At 52.0% G+C, this 20,567-nt stretch overlaps 1 protein-coding gene and 1 long non-coding RNA gene across 2 annotated transcripts in view; one reads left to right on the top strand and one right to left on the bottom strand.

Annotated features, from left to right (window-relative positions):
* The first annotated feature begins 14,254 nt into the window (after positions 1–14,254).
* Positions 14,255–17,611, top strand: LOC119095301 (uncharacterized). Its single transcript, XR_005093854.1, has 4 exons — positions 14,255–14,290; positions 14,639–14,740; positions 16,404–16,520; positions 17,085–17,611. It is a non-coding gene; the product is annotated as an uncharacterized LOC119095301 (long non-coding RNA).
* A 341-nt stretch (positions 17,612–17,952) lies between these two features.
* LOC119095300 (decapping and exoribonuclease protein) overlaps positions 17,953–20,567 on the bottom strand; it is a 5,076-nt gene continuing 2,461 nt past the window's right edge. The window contains exons 3-4 of the mRNA XM_037218155.1: positions 20,019–20,151; positions 17,953–19,196 (exon numbers count right to left, since the gene is read on the bottom strand). Of these exons, the coding sequence (XP_037074050.1) occupies positions 18,978–19,196; positions 20,019–20,151 (352 nt within the window). The 3' untranslated portion in view covers positions 17,953–18,977. The remainder of the gene's footprint in view (positions 19,197–20,018; positions 20,152–20,567) is intronic.

Here is a 20,567-nt window from a genome sequence, read left to right as displayed (position 1 = left end):
GGAGCCCATGGTGCCACATAAGTGAAACCAGTGCTTGTTATCCACTGAAGACCCGGATCAACTCATTCCAGGAGCCGATCATGACAGACATGCCAGTACAGTGCTCCTTACGGAACGGATAGATCCCTTACGCATCTGCGGACGTGAGAATGAACGGAATGAAATGAAATAGATCCCTATGACTCGGTGTATGTGAGAAAAGATCACAGACATCGGCTTCGGATCAAAATTCAGGCGGCACGAAATCAGGAGACGTAGAAAATCTCCGTGAATGTTTTGTCTTCAAAACATGAGTAACTCACCATTAGAAAAAGGGGACAGATCCAGCGCGAGATCTCCCCAGATCTCATTCATGAACTCCTCGGTGACCTCCCTCTCCATATCCATGGCAGAGGTGGTCAAAATCTCCTCGCTCGGCGTATCCGTATCGGCAATCAAATCGTCGCTCAGCGCCCAATCGCCCGTAAACGCCGCGCCACTCTTCACAGAGGGTCGCTTCGCAGGCCTCTTGCCCGGGCTCTTCGCACAAATCCTCTTGGCCGGGCTCTCCGAGCGCTGTGCCGAGCGGGACGCGTCTGTCGCTGCAGTGGGAGACGCCTTCCGCTTCCGTGGTGCGCTGTCGCCGGTGCTCGCCGTCGTCAGGTCCAGCCACGTGCGCTCGTATTTGACAGCCAGTGACGCTGAAGGCTCCAGGGGCGCCGTCGTCTTCTCCACACCGGGGGGAGACCCGACGAGCTGGTCCATCCAGCTGGGGCTCGGAGGGCCCAGCTCCAGGCTGGGCACCTCCGGCCGCGCTCGCTTCAACATTTGAGAGCCATCCGAAGACGGTGAAACTCCTGACGTGGAACATATTTGGTTTATCTGAAACAGAGTGAGCCGGGCGAGAGGTTAGGGGCGGCGGCGACCATGCACATTGCGAAGCGGGTAGGCGGGCGACACTCCGAGACCGAGACGGGCCTGGTCCTCACCGGGCTGCGCCCGGCGCGCTCGCCATACAACTGCGCCCGCTCGCGCCGAGTACGGGGCCAAATGCACCACCCACACAAAACCCCGAAATTTTGACAGCCGGGTTCGTCGCATGGATACTTGATCTTCTTAATCTTCGGGTTTGGAGCCGCACTGCGGCTAATGTCTTCATGCCAACCAGCGACCGACTCTTCTCCCGGCTTCTCTTCGCCTCGAGATTTTCTCTGCGAAGATGAAGTCGATGAAGCACTGCCGCCTAGAACAGCAGCGGAGCGTGCGAGGCCTGAGCACGCCGCCTTCTCCACCCGGGCGCGATCAACACTCGCCGCCAATCTTCCTGCATCACGAAAAGCCGAGTCACTCGCTTCGCCTGCCGCGCCACGTGCGCCGCCCGCGGAGAACCAGTCCCACCGCGCTGCGTGCGCCGCCCGCGGAGAACCAGGCCCGCCACGCCGCGTGCGCCGTTGGCGGAGAATCAGGCCCACCGCGCTGCGTGCGCCGCCCGCGGAGAACCAGACCCACCGCGCGTCAGCGGTGACAATGCCAGCTTCACAACGCGTCGCGGCAGCACCTACTCACTCCCAGCCGGCGCCCGAGTTTACCATTCTGGGGCGACGCTGGGACGGGCGGCCGAGGGTCATGGTGGCCGGGCAGCAGCTGTGCCGACCCTGGGTGCCTGTCAAGAGTGGCACCGGAGCCGTTAGCCCGGCTCGGAGCCGTCGGCTCCCGGCGCCGACACGGCTGACCCCGGCCTTCGTCGGCCTGCGCGCGCTCAGACGCGCGGCTCGTGATGGACCGCGCTATGGCAGACGCTGATACACTTCCGGTCGGGCCAGTCACAAACGTGCCGCAACAATCTAACCTCACCCCCAAATCACTGCAGATTACACCTGGGTGGTTCATGAATCTGCATCCATTCTGGGAGGCTGTTTCAAAGGCACTTAACACTGCAGTCAGGCCACAACTCCTGTAGAGACCTGAAGGCAACAACTGTAGAGACCTGACAAGTCTTCTTGTAACTGGTCCACAGTGACAACCTCTTCATGGTAAATTGTCACATACCACTCATTCAGGCATAGCACCTCACACTTGAATGGTGATCCTGGATTAGGGCACTCTTCTTCATTAGCAGCAACTACCTGCCCAATTCCCACTTCTTATCTGGGTATGATGGTGCACTTCAGACATTTCTCTGGCTCAAACCTTCCTCACAGGGACAATACACCATTCACCAAATGAATTGGTAACAATGAAGCATGGATGACAGTTCACACATGACATGTAAGAAAATCTATCCTACCTTTTAAGATGTCACACAAATGCAACATTAGTTCAGAAACACCAGCTAAGGTTAGTTGAAAAGTGTTGACTTGCAAATAATTAGATGATGTACATCAAATAACTACATAATTGAACAGCATTGTTCCCACACTTTCTGATATCATGACCAACAGCAACACATTAAAACACACAATACTGAAGCACACTGGACTACTCACTTGGGTTGTATCAGAGAATGAAAAGGAAATGTTGCCTCCTTGAAAGCCTAATGAAAAGATGGCCTTATCTCAAAATAAGGCCCAGGGCAACAACAGCCAGTCACCAGTCCTGGAGAAAGTTTCTGTTTCCTCCAACCAGCAGCAGTAGAAGCTGGAACACACAAACAATTATGTGATGCAACAATACACAAGCAGACTGAGATGTACATTGTTATCAAATACAGAATGGAAGAACTACACATGGAATTAACACAAGCAGGTGACACAAAGATGCCTTTAGATTCACTTGTCACCCAGCCAACTCAAGATAATGCATGTATGGTGCATGCAAATTACTGACTCTTAGCCAGACCACTCCATGCATTGTTTTGTTAAACGCAACATCTGAGTGCTGAGAATGATAGGTTATATATTTTGGCAGGATTCCTAATGAATGCACAAACTATGATATTTTAATGTGTCTGATTGCAAACCTGCATAATATTTTCTTAGAGTGAAACTAAGTACCTAACAATATTGTGAAGCACCAATTTTTTTTTAACTTTGTTTGAAGCACAAAACTTAAGATATTACTTCAAGCAGATGCAATTTTTAGTCCATGGCCCACAAGAAACTTCAGTACACTTTTGTTGGCATCCATACATCATATTATCTTACATCTAAGTCCCTAGGATGATGGGATCAGCATGTGTTAAACATACTATTGTCAGCAGGGCACCTGATCTTAATGTCACTTACCAGGTCAACCATCAACTGAAAAATTTTCCATTCAACAAAAAGAATCCAATTCTCTCTTGGTTTTCATATAATAACTGATTATGCATTAATGCCTGTCTGATCACATAAGCATATCCTGAAGGCCAACAGCTAGCAAAAATTTTGGACTGATGTATCATTCCATTATAAGGCTGCTATTTCATACCAAAATAACATAAACACAAACCTCTGATTTCTCAGAACCATGGAGGGTGATTTGAGGCAGGTGGGGACCATTGCCCCTGCCCTATGGTGCTCATGCTAACCAAACCTAAGATAATCAAATAAAATTTTATATTGAATCAAATTTGGGTCATGCAGTTTTGCATAATCCAGATACCAAAAGATCAAAACATACTGCACAGAGCAAGCCAAAACATGACAAATAAATGTCTCCCACACCCAATATTTGCACATAAGACCAGCAGCCCATGCAGTCAATATCGATAGGGCACCCATACAATTTAAGTTGATGCACCCTAAAACCTAATACCTAAAGCTCATAACCAATGGGAAGGGCAAGAGCCAATACTAAGCTGGGCAATGCATCCCACAATGGCTACCTGATGAGGTCCCACCTGATGACAATCAATGATCATTACATGGCTTATGACACAATCTTGTACCATTAGATAATTGAATCACTTTCTTGGAATGCCAGTGTTCACCTTTGGGGCTTACACAAAACACTTAACTTCTGCATCTTTAACCATCAGTACCTTTTCCTGTGACACTCACTAGTGTGAGGTAATTTAATAATAGCATGATGGTATTTATTCTCAATAAAACTGAAATGAAAAAATGCAACAAAACATTGAATGTGACATTGAAATAATCAACCAATTGCAAACCAGGCTAAGGTGACCTCCTAGGCCACCACCCCAGATCTCAAATCAATCCTATGTGGCAAAATAACCCCCCCCCCCCCCCCCCCCCCCACATGAGCCCTCCCATCATTATGAATGTCTCCAAGAATTCTGCGTCTCTGAACCATTGGTGTGCATACGAGAAGCAACCACAGCATACACAAGCGGCTAGCGGTTTGTGGAGGCGGGCCCAATCCGTGTGCGGACAACCGACTTGCGAGCCTCTGCCGCGAAACACCAAGACTTGCCTTAGGCGCTCACCTCTCCGGACGCCCGGAGGGACTTATCTCCCTTTAGTATCCTCAGTGCCACACAATCAGAGGGCACCTCAAACAGGAAATACGTCCACTTCAGTCCTTGCGAGCGGAACCCATTCGTGCGCCGAAGCCTAAAGGCCAAGAGAGAGTGGGCGAGTACCGCGACCTCTACGGAAACTCATACGCTGGCAATGACGAAAGGTGGTGCAATCATCGACAGGAACTAGGAAACCAGAAATACTTCTGAGAATATCTATCCAAAAACTAGTAAAAAGTGTTGTGGTAAATTTTTAAGCAGTAAATACCGACTAAAAGACATAATTTTTATCGTATACTCTTCAAGTGAGCTCAGCATGGTCGAAAATGGAGGCATGGACTGATACTAGCTTCTAAAATCCTCCGGTGTCCTAGTATAGCTCCGGATATCGACTCAAACTGGCAGCTGTCCTGACATCACTTTTAGCCAATGACAGCACCGAACGATGACGTGATCGTGGCCGCGACCCGCACCGACAAGTTGTGCTGCCCGGCACAGACGACGGGGGATTCCCGTATTCTAAGGCATAGGATTGAGCATGCAAGGAGGTGCGCGCGCGGAGTAGTTGTCGGTATCTGGCCGGTGGTCAGTTCCGGAGTATGAAGGACTTCAACAGCCCATAGAGCTGGCCGTAGGACGCATTACGGAGTCCTGTGCAGGCAGAGTGGGCGCATGTTCCGTCAGGTTTCGCGGGCCCGAGGCACCTCTTGGGACCTACGGTTTAGGGCCCGGTTGGAGAGCGCGAATGGTCCGAAAGGCCTGCTGGAGGTCGTGTTCAGGGGCTCTGGCCTGTAGGGCCTGGCACTCCAATGCCAGCCAGATGGTTCTGCCCGCTGATCAGGGTCTGCCCGCTGCCCGCTCATCTGCCCGCTGACCGTGAGTCGATAAGGGCCCATATGGCGGTTAGGCACCACCAGCCACGCACAGTGGGTCTCGCGTCTTCATGGGCCTGAGGGTTTATTTCCCAAGCAGGGTCATAGCCAGAGGTAGTGATCTGTATTGGTTGGGGCTCTAGCGTCCGTTTGGGCCCACAGCGCCTAACTGGGGACCCTGTGTTGGCAAGGGGCCCCAAGTCGGTCAAAGGTAGTGTTCGAGAGGGCTCAAAAAGCCTGGAGGGCCCATCGGGACCGACGATCAAGCGCCCGATTGAAGGGCCTGCCGAGACGGGCCCTCAAGGGGCAATCAGAGGGCCTTTTGTGCTGATACGGGCCCCTTATGAGAATCGTATGAGTCGATAAGGGCATATATGTCGGTGAGGCAACACCGGTACCGCATTCTTACATTGGGTCGGGGCCCCTATGTCATATGCCATATGGGCCCTTATCGACTCACGGGGCCTCTGTCAGGAATCCGGGGTGCCAACAGAGGGTTCTGTGTTCGCAAGAGGCCCCGAGTCGACCGAGGGAAGTGTTCGATGAGGTCCGTAGAGGGGCCCGGACAGCAGACCGGAACCGACCATCAAGTGTCCGGTTGAAGAGGTTAAGGTCCCGAAGTACTGTGTTTTGACCACATAAGGAATCGTGTCTCATAGAGTCTTGCCCCAAAAAATATCAGTTAGCGATCCTCCTGCACCGTTTCAGGACCCCCGAGACAATGCGGGTGTATAAATCGACCAGAGACCGCCAGCACTGAGCGGTTGACTCCCTGTCAGTGTGAAACCGGGGGACCCAGTTCCCAAGCAGGAGCAAGTTCCCAAGCAGGGAGAAAGGACAGCGAGTGTCGGCGTTGCAGTTCCATTATAACCCAATGGCGTCAGACATTGCAAATAACACCAGGCGGCTTGCGCCGTGCGCCTGAGAACGACCGTCGTGAAATGATGCTTCCGAATGTCCTTCAAAATTAGCGTACCGTCCAAAAATTAGGCTGGATATTTTTTTCACAACTTGGAGATTGTCTGCTGGACAGAATTTTGGCTGCGGTAACACGAAAAATGAAGATTCTTTCTTTACTCTTCCAGTTCAACATCCAGATTTCAGCACCACTCCGCGGTGCTGTAAAGGCCTTCTTCTTGTCAATATGAAAATCGCACAAGTGACATGTACGTCCGAACCACCAATTAAATGCTCCATGTGATGTCCTAAAGCGCTCAAAAACACTTATTTTAGATGCGCCATCAATTCTGTCAGCCGTTACACATGGCTTAGTGTTAGCCACGGGGCCGACGCTCCGTGGCTTATAAAGGTTGCAGCGCCTGATGTCGAGGTTTTTGTTTCTGAGATTCGCGAGTGGGCGTGTTGAAAACTATGTCGCACAGCTTGTATCACTGATCGGTTGTGACCAAATGTCGAGCACTTCCAGACAAACATGGCTTGGTCAGTTGATGCAATTTGTTGGCAGATTTCTATAGGACCTCGATATCTGAGGTTGATAAATTCAAGCAATTTTGATATTAAGGTGCCTTCTGGGTTCTGCTCAAGTTATAGAAGAAAAGCAGAAAAAATGACAACCAAAAACATCTTATTAACGACTGGCCAAATCCGCGATTTCCTTTCGGACGAGACTTTCACAATCACGGAGCCTTTGTCAGCCCTGTGTCCCCCTCCCCTCCTTGCCAAGGCTTTGTCTGTGCCCCCGGCCCGCAGTGACGGACTCTCAAATGTCAGTCAGACGACCTGTTACGCCGATCGCGCTCCTGGGACGATGAGGACCCCCATGTCGGCCAGGGACCATAAGTACCGATTAGCCGGCTCTGCGTCGGTCTGAGCCTGGCGCCCTCTTCCCAAATATGGACAAGAACGAAGCGCGTGGCTGTTGCTGACGAGCTCTCGCATTAGTCGGAGCCTCTGAGACAATACGGGCACCTATGGCGGTCAAGCCACCCACAGTGCCTGACAGGATTCTAGCAGGGGTCCTGTTTCACAAGGGGACCCGGGTTGGCCGGGGGCACATTTTACGATCAGGAATGAGTGGCGCTCCCGAATGTCAGGGGTTTCTTGCGTTAGCCTTATTAAGGAGAAGGTAAGAAGAAAATCTGGACACTGATTAAGATCGGATGTGCAATAAAACAATGCCGGGACTCTGTGTCGTAGGGAGCCCCAGTATTTAGCAAGGTTCCCTCTGCCCCGTTTCAGTCAAGGACTGAGATGAGCTGAGCCGGAGTCCCTGTGCCAGCTTTTGAACTCTCCTTGCCATTAATGAATCATTTTTTGCGTCACTGGGGGCCCTTGCATCCATCCGAGGCCTACCGAGGCCCATCCATCCTGCCTCAGTCAGAGGGCCTCCCGCGTCAGGGACTGAACCGATACATGAGATATCCCTCTGAGGGTCTCCTGATAGACAGGGGGGGGGGGGGGCGCCGGCCTCTGTGTCGCCAGAATGGCAGCCGGTTGGTACCCCAGGCTGAGGCGGAGCGGCCTTCAGTCCCTGACCGGAACAGGTTATGTGCCCTCCAGTGCTCTACCCGCCAGGTCCTCTGACTGGGAAGGTGCAAGGTTTCTCAGTATTCAACAAGGTGAATCGAAAAAGGTCAGAAAGTTGAATCGCGGGGTCGGCGCCATGCTTGCCTGAGAACGTCCGTCTTCTCCAGAATCGGTTAGAGACGAAATTGCATAACACAATTTTGAGCATGCGCAATCTTTACGAGCAGAAATACCGATTCCCGGCGTTGCAGCCTCTGTGGAATCGAGCAGCGCTGAGTGCCGCGGGTAACATCAGGTGCCGTCGCGTGCGAGATGAACATGTGTCGGGAAATGGTGCTCCCGAAAGCCCCTTAAAAGCTATTTGCACAGTTCAATTGTAAGACTCGGGCACATATTCCATCTGTTAAATTTTGAGGGCTAGGTAAACCCCGACCCGAAGTGTTTTTCATACGCACGAGTTGATTTCATGCAGGCTTCGAACTGACTGCTTTAAGACGCGTGGTCTTTTTGACCGTTCGTTCGCCCATGCCTCGTGTCATAATGTGGCGCAGCCTACACGAAGCCTGTAAACGTTGGTGAGCGTCGGCCTTTTCGCCCCTAAAGACTGCGAGCGTGCATGCTCAAACACATATCTCATGTTGCTGTTTGCATCATTCGATTCAGAAGAAAGGGTAAACATTTTTGACAACAACAAATAAAGCAAAATAACAACAAAACATTTACGACTGATTTGCGGCCAAAACATGTAAATGTGCCTATTCAAATCGGGGCTTGGTCTCTGTTAAGCAATACGCTGTCGACATTTAGCATTCACCTATTGTCCATTTTGATCGCTATGATTACCTGTGTTTACGCCAACAACAAATCGTCATTTGAATATTTTTCATTTCGATGCAAAATGTGTCAAATCGTGTGACTCAACACGCTGAATGAGGAGCTAATATCAATTCTTATCGAATGTCTCAGAGCCTAACCAGTATCCGTCAGAACCTAATGTATTTTCGACTTATCGGCCTACGACAGTTTTCATTGGCAGCTTTTTCCTTCCAGAACTAGCCGCGTGACATTTAACCCTTTGGTCCTCCGCTGCTGCTGGGCAGCGTTCCAGCGTCGCGATACAGCCGCGGCGCGCATCACAGGGGCAGACGGGCGATGTTTTCGTGACGACGCATCAACGCATTCGAAGCTGTCCTGTTCAACCACCAACCGACGCGATGCTGGCAGGAAAGAGCCGCGATGTAGCCCCAGCCGTGACACGCACCACGGACAGCTGGCGGGCCGTGTTTCCGCGGTGACGCGTCAACATAGCCTGCATTGATCACACTGTCGGGGCCTGTATGGTGTGCGCCACCAGCCGATGGAGCAGGTGGACGGCGGGGCCACCGTTCACAGACAATGTAGGCAGGCACACATGAACGCCACCGGTCGCGTTGGCGAAGTTCGTGTGTTGGCGTGTCGTGCGTTAAATGTCGTTGTATGGTGGTGATGGTGCGATGGGGACCCGACAGAAATGCTAAGTTGTTGACGTCACTTGCTTCATGCATCGATAAAGGTGCAGTGCTGAAACATCCAATTTCGGGGGGCCGGATCCGCTGTGTTCCGGGGGGCCGGATTCGAAGTGCGATGCGATCTGTCGCATCCCTGGCAAATTTCGGGGGGCCGAATCTGAAGTGCTATGCCATTTGTCGTATCTCTGTCAGTACGCGCAACGCATGATGCGCCGTGGCGCTGAAGGCGGTGTCCGCTCCGTTTTTTCCTCGAGGCGTTATACACAGCGTACGTGCCGTGCTCCACGCGGCCGTAATCGCGAGCCCGTCTGCTGCCTGCCTTCGAGTGGCAGGGTATCGCGCTTTACCGCTTGATGGAAGCATGAACTTTTGGTGCGGATTATACCCAATTAAATGGAAGCATTCATCCGTGGTCCCGCTGACGGTGGTTTTCCGGCAGAGCCACCGTATCGGTGGGTGGTTACCAATGTGTTTCAGTTTTGTACGAGAAGTCTCATGAACAGTCGAAATCTTCACGAGCTTCTGCGTTTGACCTTTTATGACATTCTAATTTCACGGCAGTCAGAAACATGAGAGCGCTGCGGGGAGAAAAACGTAGACGCTGTTAAATACAATAAAATGTTCATACAATCGCAAGTTGAAAATGCGAAACAGTCTTCCAATGTACGTGCCAGAGCACGAGAGCACACCAAATAGTCGTTTGGTGAGTGTGCCAGGGCATGAGAGCACACCGGACAGTCTTCCAGCGTGTGTGTGGGCAATGGTATATAAGAGGTTATGAACATGAGGATTTCTGATACGTTAGGAGTTGCGAACATTAAGGGTTATGGTACATTAGAGGTCATGACACATTAGTAGTTGTGATACATTAGGTGTTTCGAGCATTACGTGTTATGACACATTATTGGTTACGAACATGAGGTACTGCGCTAATCCCCTCCACCGGCAGAGCAGTCTTCCAGTGTATGTGCCAGAGCACGAGAGCTCACCAAGCAGTCTTCCAGTGTATGTCAGAGCACGAGACCACACTGAGTCCTCCAGTGTGTGTGTGCCAGAGCACGATAGCACACCGAGCAGTCTTCCAGTGTGTGTGCCAGAGCACCAGAGCACATCGAACAGCTCTCAATCATTGCATCGCTCATCGGCATTAGGATTTGTTCTTTTGTGACCGCATGTTAAAATTGAGGAGGCCATAACGGCCTATGTTGAACTTCCGTGGCAAACAACTATTCTGAAGCGCTTGTTACTTAACAGACATCAGTTATGCCGCTGCATCAGCTCTGACAACGCACATGTTTGAGCCTGCAGCAGATTGGACTTTGCACAAATGGTTTTCACTATGTATATATATATATATATATATATATATATATATATATATATATATATTATCATGCCCTTCTCGCGCATGCTGTGATATTGGTAGCGTACAGGTCGATTGCCGTCGGGCCAGTTTAGAAGCCTGCAGACGATGCCACCTACATCATGAAGCTGGTTTCTTGCCTTATGCATAGATTGAAGCATCCAGGTGTGGAGGATAGAGGAGTAACTAAATATAAGATGATGCTGTGGTCACGTTGCCATCAGGATCTAACGGAAGTTCCGTCGGCCGTAACGCACACCAAATTAATGCGATGCAATTCCATGCAAGCACGCTTTGAAGGACTGTGCTGCATGTTCAAACAGTATGCTACTTTTTCAAAATTGTAGCGTATGATTTCAAAGCAGAAAGTGCGCCCTCTTCCATCTGGTGGCGGATTTCTACAACGCTGCACACCTGCCAGTGTTTTATCTCCCCACTCCATAACATGGAAAACGTGACTTTTGGATCGCGAAACGATAAACTGAACGACAAGGATAGGAAACAGTATCTGTGTCTCGGCGGCCAGGCATCACCGCGACGTAGACTTAATACTGAGCGGAGAGAAAACAGATAATCGTTCTGGCAAACATGTGAGTTCATGCATGGCGCAAGTCATGACCATAAGCCAAAAAAACCGGTCTTCGGGAGCTCTTCGGAATTTATGATACCTCTCGGAAACCAGAGGAATTAGAGGCGAAGAATCATTAGTCGCTCCGTTTAGAGGAGCTTATAGTGCAAACGGCACTTGTCTATGGGCGGACAGTGGGTCGAGGCGACGCGCAGAAAGACAGCGTGCTGCGTGAACCCCACCACGCTGGTCTAGGTTCCAGACAATCGGTATTGGTCGAGGCATGGATGCAACCATCGCTGGAGTCGGTGATGTCCGAACCCAGTGATGTTTTGGCATATTGAACCATTGATGGGTTTTGGTGACATAGATAGGACCGAAACAAAAAGAAATCCCACTGGCATTTCAAGCTTGGGTTAAAATGATGCGGCGTTACATTTACAAGCAACCATTCGTCCGCGATGTTTTACAGGCTTCATGTTGATCGGTGAAACGGTGTCGATGGTCCAAAGCGACTGAAGTTCCGGGCGAACAACAGCAGCTGGACCAGCGCCAGCGGCAGCTGGTCCAGAACCGGTGCCAGTCTCGGTTGTGCACAAATGTCAAAAGCATTGCGCACGAATGTGATAACATTAGGTCATCATATTATCCATCACTGGTAACATGATGCATAACATGGTAACATGGTAACATGGTAACAACCTGACTGTTGAATATCAATCATTTGCAATAATGCGACGCGTTTTTGACGCTGAGTCGACTGTGTGGGTAGCAGTAAAATAGTAGTAATCCATGAAAGAAGCAGCTGCGCCAAGTTAACCAATCTTGCGGTGGACCGACAAGAAATAGAACCAAGCAGGGGCTATATAACCATAGGCATCATATGTGAAAGAGGCCGTGGGGGTGTCCGGGGTGCTGTGGGGCGCCGCGTGCTGTGAATAATTATGGAATAAAATGCATCTGTATGGACGATAATGACATGGCTAGTCAAATGCTCAGCGCTTGATTTACGTTACCCGGATGCGTAGGAAAATGGGATCGGGGAAAATGCATAGCGTCGTGCTTTTTCTCATTCTTTGCAACAAGGCTTATTCCTTAGACTGCTGTCACGACCTCAGCATTCCAATCACCAGAGAACTACAGAAGGATGGATTTCATAGGTGGGTGGTATGAGGAAACGTGTCTGTTGGCAGGGATGATTCATGGCTTATTTGGAGTTGAGGTCCAGGATGCATAGCTTTATTGTTGGACCATCCATTGGTTGCCAGTAGCTTGCTGTTTTAGATGGATTTGCATATTGTGGCTTTTGCCAGAAAAGTTTTCAGCCAGTTGTATGACACTTGTGCTCCTTTTGGTTCTGACATTTGTGATTGAGTGTGGTAAATCTCCATTGTAGGACTGCAAAACATAAATGTGATGCCAAACTTAATGGTGCCCCATTGAGCACTGCTTTAAGGTTGTGCTAAAGATGTGTGATTCAGGATTCTCTAGGTAGTCTAGGTAGGCAAGTACTATTGAGAGGGGTTAGACTGATTTGGGAGGTAAAATGGCATAGGAATTTAATTTTAAGATTATCTCACACATGATTTGACAGTAGAAGTAGCAGCTACTTGCATTCATCCTTTTGATATTTCTGACAATTTATTTTGATGTGTATATAAAGTTTTTGTCATATAGGTTGTGTGTTAAGTTATGTCATATACTTTTTTCATGCTTCCATTCCAAAACATATACAACCCATCAAACATAACAATCTCAAATTCATGGAAAGGTATTTGTAGAGGTGATTAGGGTCTTTTCAAAAGGCATCATCATCCATTTTCATTTGACATGAAGGGCATTGTATGAAGGTATACCAAATACCCAGCTTAATACCAAGCTCGCTTGTAACCTGATTGTACTGAAAAAACTGATTGGATTACTGTCCACAGGGCTTAAAGCACCCATGATTTCTCAAAATGTGCTGTAAGGGGATTCTTTGCTGAAGGTCTTTTCTGTATCAGTACAATTTTCTTTACTGGAGTGGCATACCTCAGGACATATTTCAAAAAGCTCTAGAGAAACCTCAGGACTAGTTGTGTCCAATTATGTCACTGGGTGGCACCACTGCCGCACTGTCAGGACATGAGGAGGGAATCAATTTTGATAATTTTTTGTTCCAAATTACACTGTCAATGCTTTGGAGCAACACTAGCTTCTTCTGTGTGGGCGCGACCACTGTCGTCATGACAATGACAGTGCACACCTCTTCTGCTGAGAGCGACTGTCGTTGGCCCAGCAGTAAAGGACTTTTACCAGAAGCTGGTTGGTTCATGATTGAACCAGTGCGTTGCATAGATCATGTAGTGCTCCCATTCCCAAAGCGTGTGCCCCAAAAGGCCATTGTGCTAAACATATGGAGAAATTAAGGCCATGTTATAATGTTTTGTTGAATTCGTAGGATGATAGCTTCATATTCACATAAATTTGTCTTAAATGTTTAAGCTTTGATGATGTTCATTGCGCGAACGTTTTCACACATTGTTGTGTCGTAAACATAAGAAATATGGAAAACGCAAGGCAGACAATGTTTTACTTTATCGTGGTGAGCAGATAGTCAAATGAGATTTCTCCTGCAGGGCTGCCTACCTCCAATCGAAATTCTGAGCTTTTCAAAAGGATTTCGAGTAAACTGATATTACGGATTGAATCGTCGCAATTGATGTACCAAGTGTGTGTGTAGTGGGCAACACCAAGTGCTAAGTACACGAAGGTGGGATGCTCTTTTTAAGCAATGTTAACTCTGAACTATTGATGAGCTTAGGTCCCATGAGAACAACCAGATTTGGCTATCTCTGTGGTATGAGTTAACACCACATTGGGTGCCCTGGTTGTAACAGGGATCTGGTGACATCACTGGAGCTGCCCTGGTCTGCCAGCATGACTGGCTGTCGGGTCTTGATCGTCGAGCGGCTGCCCAGCGGAATGTATGTCGACCCCTATCAGCTGGCCCGTCTCCATAGCAACCAATACCGCGTCGATGGCCCCGTCGACGTCGAAGCCATGGCACATGACTCCGATTGGCTGCGGGTGCTGGCGTGGGAGGAGCTAAATGCCACAGAGGGTGCGCAGGTGAGACATGTGGTTAGCAGCTGAATTAGGGAGTGAGATCAACTGATAGCAGTATGATTACGGAAGACATGGTGTTACAAATAATTTATATAACCCCGGGCGTCGTGATGTTTTTCACCACCATACAAATCATTAAAAAATATAAAATGGAAAAAAGAAGTCGCACATATGCATGGCCCACGTCATTACCGTTATCAACACCATGCAATCACCTTCAGCTTTCGAAAAAGGATTTTGTCCGAACACGCATCATCAACAGTCTGGTCCCCCATCTCGTCTCATCATCGCTGCTAGCAGACGCCCGGGCAGCCTGCTTAGCCCTTTGACCTGCATCTTTTTCGGCCACAGACGGGTCACGTGACTGTGCAGATAACACTGCCGGTGCACGCGCGCTACCAGCGGGCCGACGAGACGGAGCGGGTGGCGGCCGTCTACATTGACCCGCCCCGGGTGAGGCTTGCCGCCAATGGCGGCCGGCGAGGCGTCGGCAGGGCTGCTTCAGGTGTGGCGGCGGGGAGTCAGATTTGAGTGGGGTTGTTGTTGTTGGTTCGTGTTTTAGGGCGCGCCGACTGCGGTAGTCATTTGGCGCTCATTTGAGTGGGGTGAGAGGCCGGCTGGAGTGGGGGGAGGGACCGGCTGGAGTGTGACGAGAGGCGGACTTCAGTGGAGTGAGAGACGGTCTGGAATGAACAGGACGGGACAAGAGGCGGTATGGTGCTGGTGAGAGGCAGTGTGGAGCGGGGTGAGAGGCGGGCTGGAGCGGAGAGCGTTTGGCTGGAGCAGGGTGAGAATCATTGCTGGAGCGGAGGTAGTTTGGCTGGAGCGCGGTGAAAGGCGGGCTATAGCGGGGAGCGTTTGGCTGGAACAGGGTGAGAGGCAAGCTGGAGCGGAGATAGGTTGGCTGGAGCGCGGTGAGAGGCGGACCATAGCGGGGAACGTTTGGCTGGAACAGGGTGAGATGCGGAGTGTTGCGGGATGAGAGGCAGGCGGGAGTGGAGTGAGAGGCGGGTTGGAGCGAGGTGAAATCTGGGCTGGAGTGAGGTGAGAGGTAGGCAGGATCTAGGTGTAAGTCTGGCTGGAGCGCCGTGAGAGGCAGGTGGGAGTGGCGTGGGCGGAAGGCTATAGCGTAGTGGTAGTGGGGCTGCGGTGAAATGAGGCCCAGTCTGCAGCGGCGCAGCAGCTAGTGTGTAATGCCATAGGAATCTCTCTACAGCGGGGGAGTAAGTACCTCACAGCTGCGTAAAGGCGGGACGACTCCATGAGTGGCGAGGATATCTGCCATTACATTGTCAGACCTGACGTGTGTTCCCGATCTCAGTGAGTTCTCGCAAACCCTGCTTCCGTGCATGACGCGATATGAGTGACCTCGATGATGGCCCGATGGCCACCCGTCGATAAAAACCCGAATGACAATGTCTTCGGGCTGAGTCGGGCTAGGCTACCCAGGGAAAGACATCCTAGCAGCACGTCCGCATCCGCATCACCGACATCTTCTGAGCTGGGATGAGACAGCGTGCCTCACAGCCGCGCGCGAGCTTCCGCGGGGTGACCGGGCAGCCTTGCCAGTCAGCCGGTTATAGACGTTATTCGTGATCAGCTTGATTCGCTCGCGCATAACCACTGATGCATCCAAAATCAGGTTTAATGAGATGCTTGCACGTGTTTAACGTGAGCAGATCGGCGGCACCTCGACGCCTGAAGAGCTGGCGGACTGCGCGCGTCGTTTTCCAGCTACTCGGCCATTCATACAGCTCGGGTAGCAGAACCCCGACCCGGCCCGTTGCGGAGCAGACCAGTCAGCGTTCCGACGCCGTGTTGGCAACTGGCCAACAGCTGCCAATCTTCACCTTGATTTTTCCAACTGGCCAATAAAGTCAGATGCCAAACAAACAAACGGACCGCAACGGGACCGCGTAATTCGTGGAAGCACTTTACCGAAAACCATCCGTTGGATTGTCGTTCCTCTCGAAAAATGGGTTACGACACGCTCGACTAGCCATAGTTAGCAGAGTCGTATCCCAAAGGTATCCTTGCAAAATATGTAATGCATTTTCCGTGGCACTGGGTGGCACCGGGCGGAGGCAGGTTGTGATTGGTTCTCTTGCGACGCCAGGTGTACCTGGGTTGCGACTGGGACAGCGTGGACGGATGTAGCTGCGCTATGACGTCACTGCCGTGCCGGGCGGTGGGTGGAACCGCCTGCAGCTACGAACCCATCCAGCTGGATCACGTCAGTATAACGTCATATGGCCATAACATCGTCCTGCGGCGCGGACGTCTTTTAATACCGTGGTTCACTAACCCAAGCTTGAACGAAATGGTAATGCTCGACAACCTCGTTGTCTGATGTAGTCTTGTATTCTTCAAAACTGTTAAGCTTTTCGCCAGGTAGCTACAAGTAACCCCAACGGAAGCCTTGCATCTTGACGCATTTCTGCCTCTGCTCCCTAGCGTCACCAATTCCCAGCTGTTGGGCAGTGTGTGCGCGCGCGCGTGCGTGCGTGCGTGGGTGCGTGGGTGCGTGCGTTGTCACTAATCCCCAGCTATTGGGCAGTGTACGTGTGTGCGTGTGTGTGTGTGTGTGTGTGTGTGTGTGTGTGTGTGTGTGTGTGTGTGTGTGTGTGTGTGTGTGTGTGTGTGTGTGTGTGTGCGTGCGTGCGTGCGTGCGTGCGTGCGTGCGTGCGTGCGTGTGTGTGTGTGTGCGTGCATGCGTGCGTGCGTGCATGCATGCATGCATGCATGCATGCGTTCGTTCGTGCATACGGCTGACCGCGCCGCCACCGGCCGCCGCCAGGGCCCGACGGCGGTGCTGCCCGTGCCGCTGGGGGACCTGCGAGACCTGGAGCTGGTGCTAGTGGGCACGACAGTGGCCGTCACCGCTAGCTGTCTGCTCCTGCTCATGGTGGTCTTCAACAAGCAGCTGCAGCCGCCGTGACCGCACGCGGTGAGGCAGCTTCTCCTCCCGCACATGGCAGTCAACAAGCAGCTGCAGCTGCTGCAGCTGCTGCCATGGCAGGGGAGCCTCGAGGAGTCGCGCTGGCTCCCGTGTTTCAGCGAGGAAGCGGCTATGTCATGCGCAACGGCCGAGCCCTGGCGGAGTCCTGTCCTGGCGAAGGCACTGGCGGACGTGTGTTGCCAGCGGCCCGGCGTGTTACTGGCGGCGGCTCGCGCGAGCTCGAGGGGGGAGGGGGTCGCTCCGGTTCGCCTCAGCCACCGCACGGCTGGGACAGGGCGGTCGGTCGTAGCGCAGGCAGCGGCGGTCTCGGAGGCGCGCTCTCGTGGGTCAGCTGCGGGCGCCGTGGCCGCGGACAGTCCTTACAAACATCCCGTCCCGTGGAGCCAACTGTGGGTAGGACCGAGGCGAGATCCTGAAATGGGCGTGAAGTCGATGCCAGGAGTCGCTGACTCTCCGTCGTCGATCGTCGGATCTGGCTCTTGCCATCCCGGCGCGCGCGTCAGCGTAGTGGCAGCAGTGTTCAAAATGGGGCGGATCGAATGGCACGTGCCGGCACTGTGGATGTGTTTCTCGACGTGTTCTGCTTCAGTGCAGTATCTGCAGGACGCCTGATTCTTCATGCTGGTTATCATGGAGCGGGTGTGAGAGACGACATTGCTATTTGTGTGAGTACTTGCAATCGCTTGTCACAGGAAGGACCACGGACGGAGGATCGGGCGTTTTAATTGGCCTGAACATGGCTTGAGTGCAGTTACGTGGATTTACAACTGCCGTGTAATCGTCCGTGACACGTGAAGCTTTGCACAATCATTTGTGTCGATTGACAAGTGGTGTGGAATTCCAGAATGACTAGTCAAATACAAGTGTTGTAAGTGCTGAACCTCTTGCTCGGATTAATGGGAGGTGGACGTGTGGCGAGTCAGTACCCACCACAGTGCTCTCGTACGCGACCCCCATGACCCGTCTTGCTTTGCGTGCATCACAAGCCATCATAAATCATAAACCATCCACTGGGATTTGCTTGCATTTGGTCCCGTCACAGTGAGCACCGAGCTGCGAGAAGGCAAAAACACCCAGAGGTGGGCGTCATGCCCACACACTCAGAATAAAATAGAGGGCTGTCGAGGACAGCTTATAAAAATATACCTCATGGGATTCATCCGAAAAAAGAAGCATGGAAACGCGACATGGCCGCAGTGGAAGCGGTTCGCAGTCCTGCGCTGCTAGAGACCACGCGGAAAGGTCGTACGTAACACGAGCGTTGACGAACTTGGCGCCCAGTTCCTCCCACCGCGGTGCCGGCATTCCCCCCTCGTCCCGCGTAGGGCGGGATAAGCGCCAAACTAGGCGACGATGACGTCGCAGGATTGACGTCATCCGTCCATCAAACTGCCCAGTGATTGGCTCGGTAGGGCTGGCGGTGCCGGCCGTCCACCCTCGTCCCACGCAGGGCGGGACGAGCACCAAACCAGGCGACGATGACGTCGCAGGATTGACGCCATCCGCCCATCAAACTGCCCGGTGACTGGCTCGGTAGAGCTGGGTGAACGGTGACGTCATCACCAGTCTCGCAGCTGTCAGTGACGAGCTCAGCTAGGCCAGAGCCACTGGGTAACACAATCAGCGCATTGTGCGGCGCAATGGGCCCCGCCACGCGGCACAACCCCACCGGATCGACAGCACTAGGTCACATGACCGGACCTCTTCGGCACGTCTGCTCGGCGCGCCCGGTCACGTGACCAGCTCCCGCGGGAACATCTGCTCCGTGTACCAGTCCGGCAGCAGGCGGAAGCGCTGGCTGCGGCCCAGCGGCGTGCACGTGACCCGCCGCTCGGCGGGCCGGAAGTCCAGCCGCCAGACGGCGCGCGGGTCGTCGCCGGTCACGTGACGCGCCACGAAGCTCAGCAGTGCGTCGGCGAAGTTCATGCACACGGCCGGCGACCAGAAATCCTGCCAGGACGACGCGTCAGTCGGCCGGCAATACATCCACACAATATGCAAACATTGAGGCAATGACAGGCACGTGGGGCCGCACATCAGTTACGTTACGCATTTTTAGCCACTTTCAACCTGACCTCTCCTCAACTCTGGCTACGAACTGGTTACGCCGGGTGCACTCCCCCTCTTCCACCCCCTGGTTACGTTGCATTAAACAGGACGTCCAAAAAACGTAACGTCAGTTGGGCCCTTCAATGAGCTAGAGATACGAAACAAATAACAGGCGTGATTCATGCGGTGGAGGGGAAGCCAACTGAACCCGATCTAAAGGTTTTCACTTGTCTAAAAAATACATGATTTGCAACCACATTTGAGCGCAACATTACGGTCTTTAAAACCTCCCGTCCCACTCCTCTGTTACGCTTCCCTTACGCCGCATCCCGCATTCTCCCTTTCCATGCGTCACGCAATTTATGGACGACCCCCTACGCACAAAGTTGAAAAGCAAAATTTTAAATCGAGGAGCAATACCGAAGCCTGGACGCATGAGAAGAAGCACACATGAACCAAGAACTTTCAGGACCAAAATATGAACGTGGTTGCTAGGGTAACATTGATAACAGTAATTTCATTCACAAAATAGTCATTGCGTGTCAGACAATCAGTGTCAGTCACCACGCGTATCGTGTGCATGCTGATCTTCTCTCCACGCAGCGACACCTACATCGGCTGAACCACGCGGGCGTTCGCCAGCGCGCGCCATCAGCAGCCGGCCAGCATTCACACGCGCAACCCAATATTCGACCGTACTCATGCGGGTACAATGGTACCCACCTGGTCCTTGGGCAGCTGTCTCGTGCTGTAAGCGTGCAGCCGGTGCACAACGCCGTCATCGTCGCGGAAGCCGACCACCACCCGCTCGATGCCCACGAGGAAGGACTGGGCCCACCACTTGAGCATCTTGAACCTGCCGACCCACGGGCGCTCAGGGGACGTGCGCTGCTGAGGTAGGACTCGGACTGAACAGTGATGGTAGCTGCTGACAGTGGTGTGGTAGTTAACACATCTGCTTTTACCACTGCGCGTCTGGGAAACCAGAGGTACGGGGTTCGATTCCCCGCGGTGCCCGCCCTTCCTGCCAGTGTACGAGGCAGGCGACGTCTAATAGCCCAGCAGCTAAGTGCTTCGTAAAGCCCCAAAGGCAGAAGTGGCAATGAGCATTCAGAACAAGTGGTGATCGCAATGCATCTTTAGAACAGCCAGTCCTCAGAGAAACTCGGCTGAAATCGGACAACACACAAGCAAAACTCCAACGACAAAAACTTCCAGCTGCCCGTCAGACGTCCCCGAGCATGAAACCACCCCCAGCTTACTAGCAGCGCA

This window comes from Pollicipes pollicipes, unplaced genomic scaffold (assembly GCF_011947565.3).
Source record: "Pollicipes pollicipes isolate AB1234 unplaced genomic scaffold, Ppol_2.1 Scaffold_4219;HRSCAF=4965_pilon_pilon_pilon, whole genome shotgun sequence".
Lineage (NCBI taxonomy): Eukaryota > Metazoa > Arthropoda > Thecostraca > Pollicipedomorpha > Pollicipedidae > Pollicipes > Pollicipes pollicipes.
This window is presented reverse-complemented; position numbering and strand designations above follow the sequence as displayed.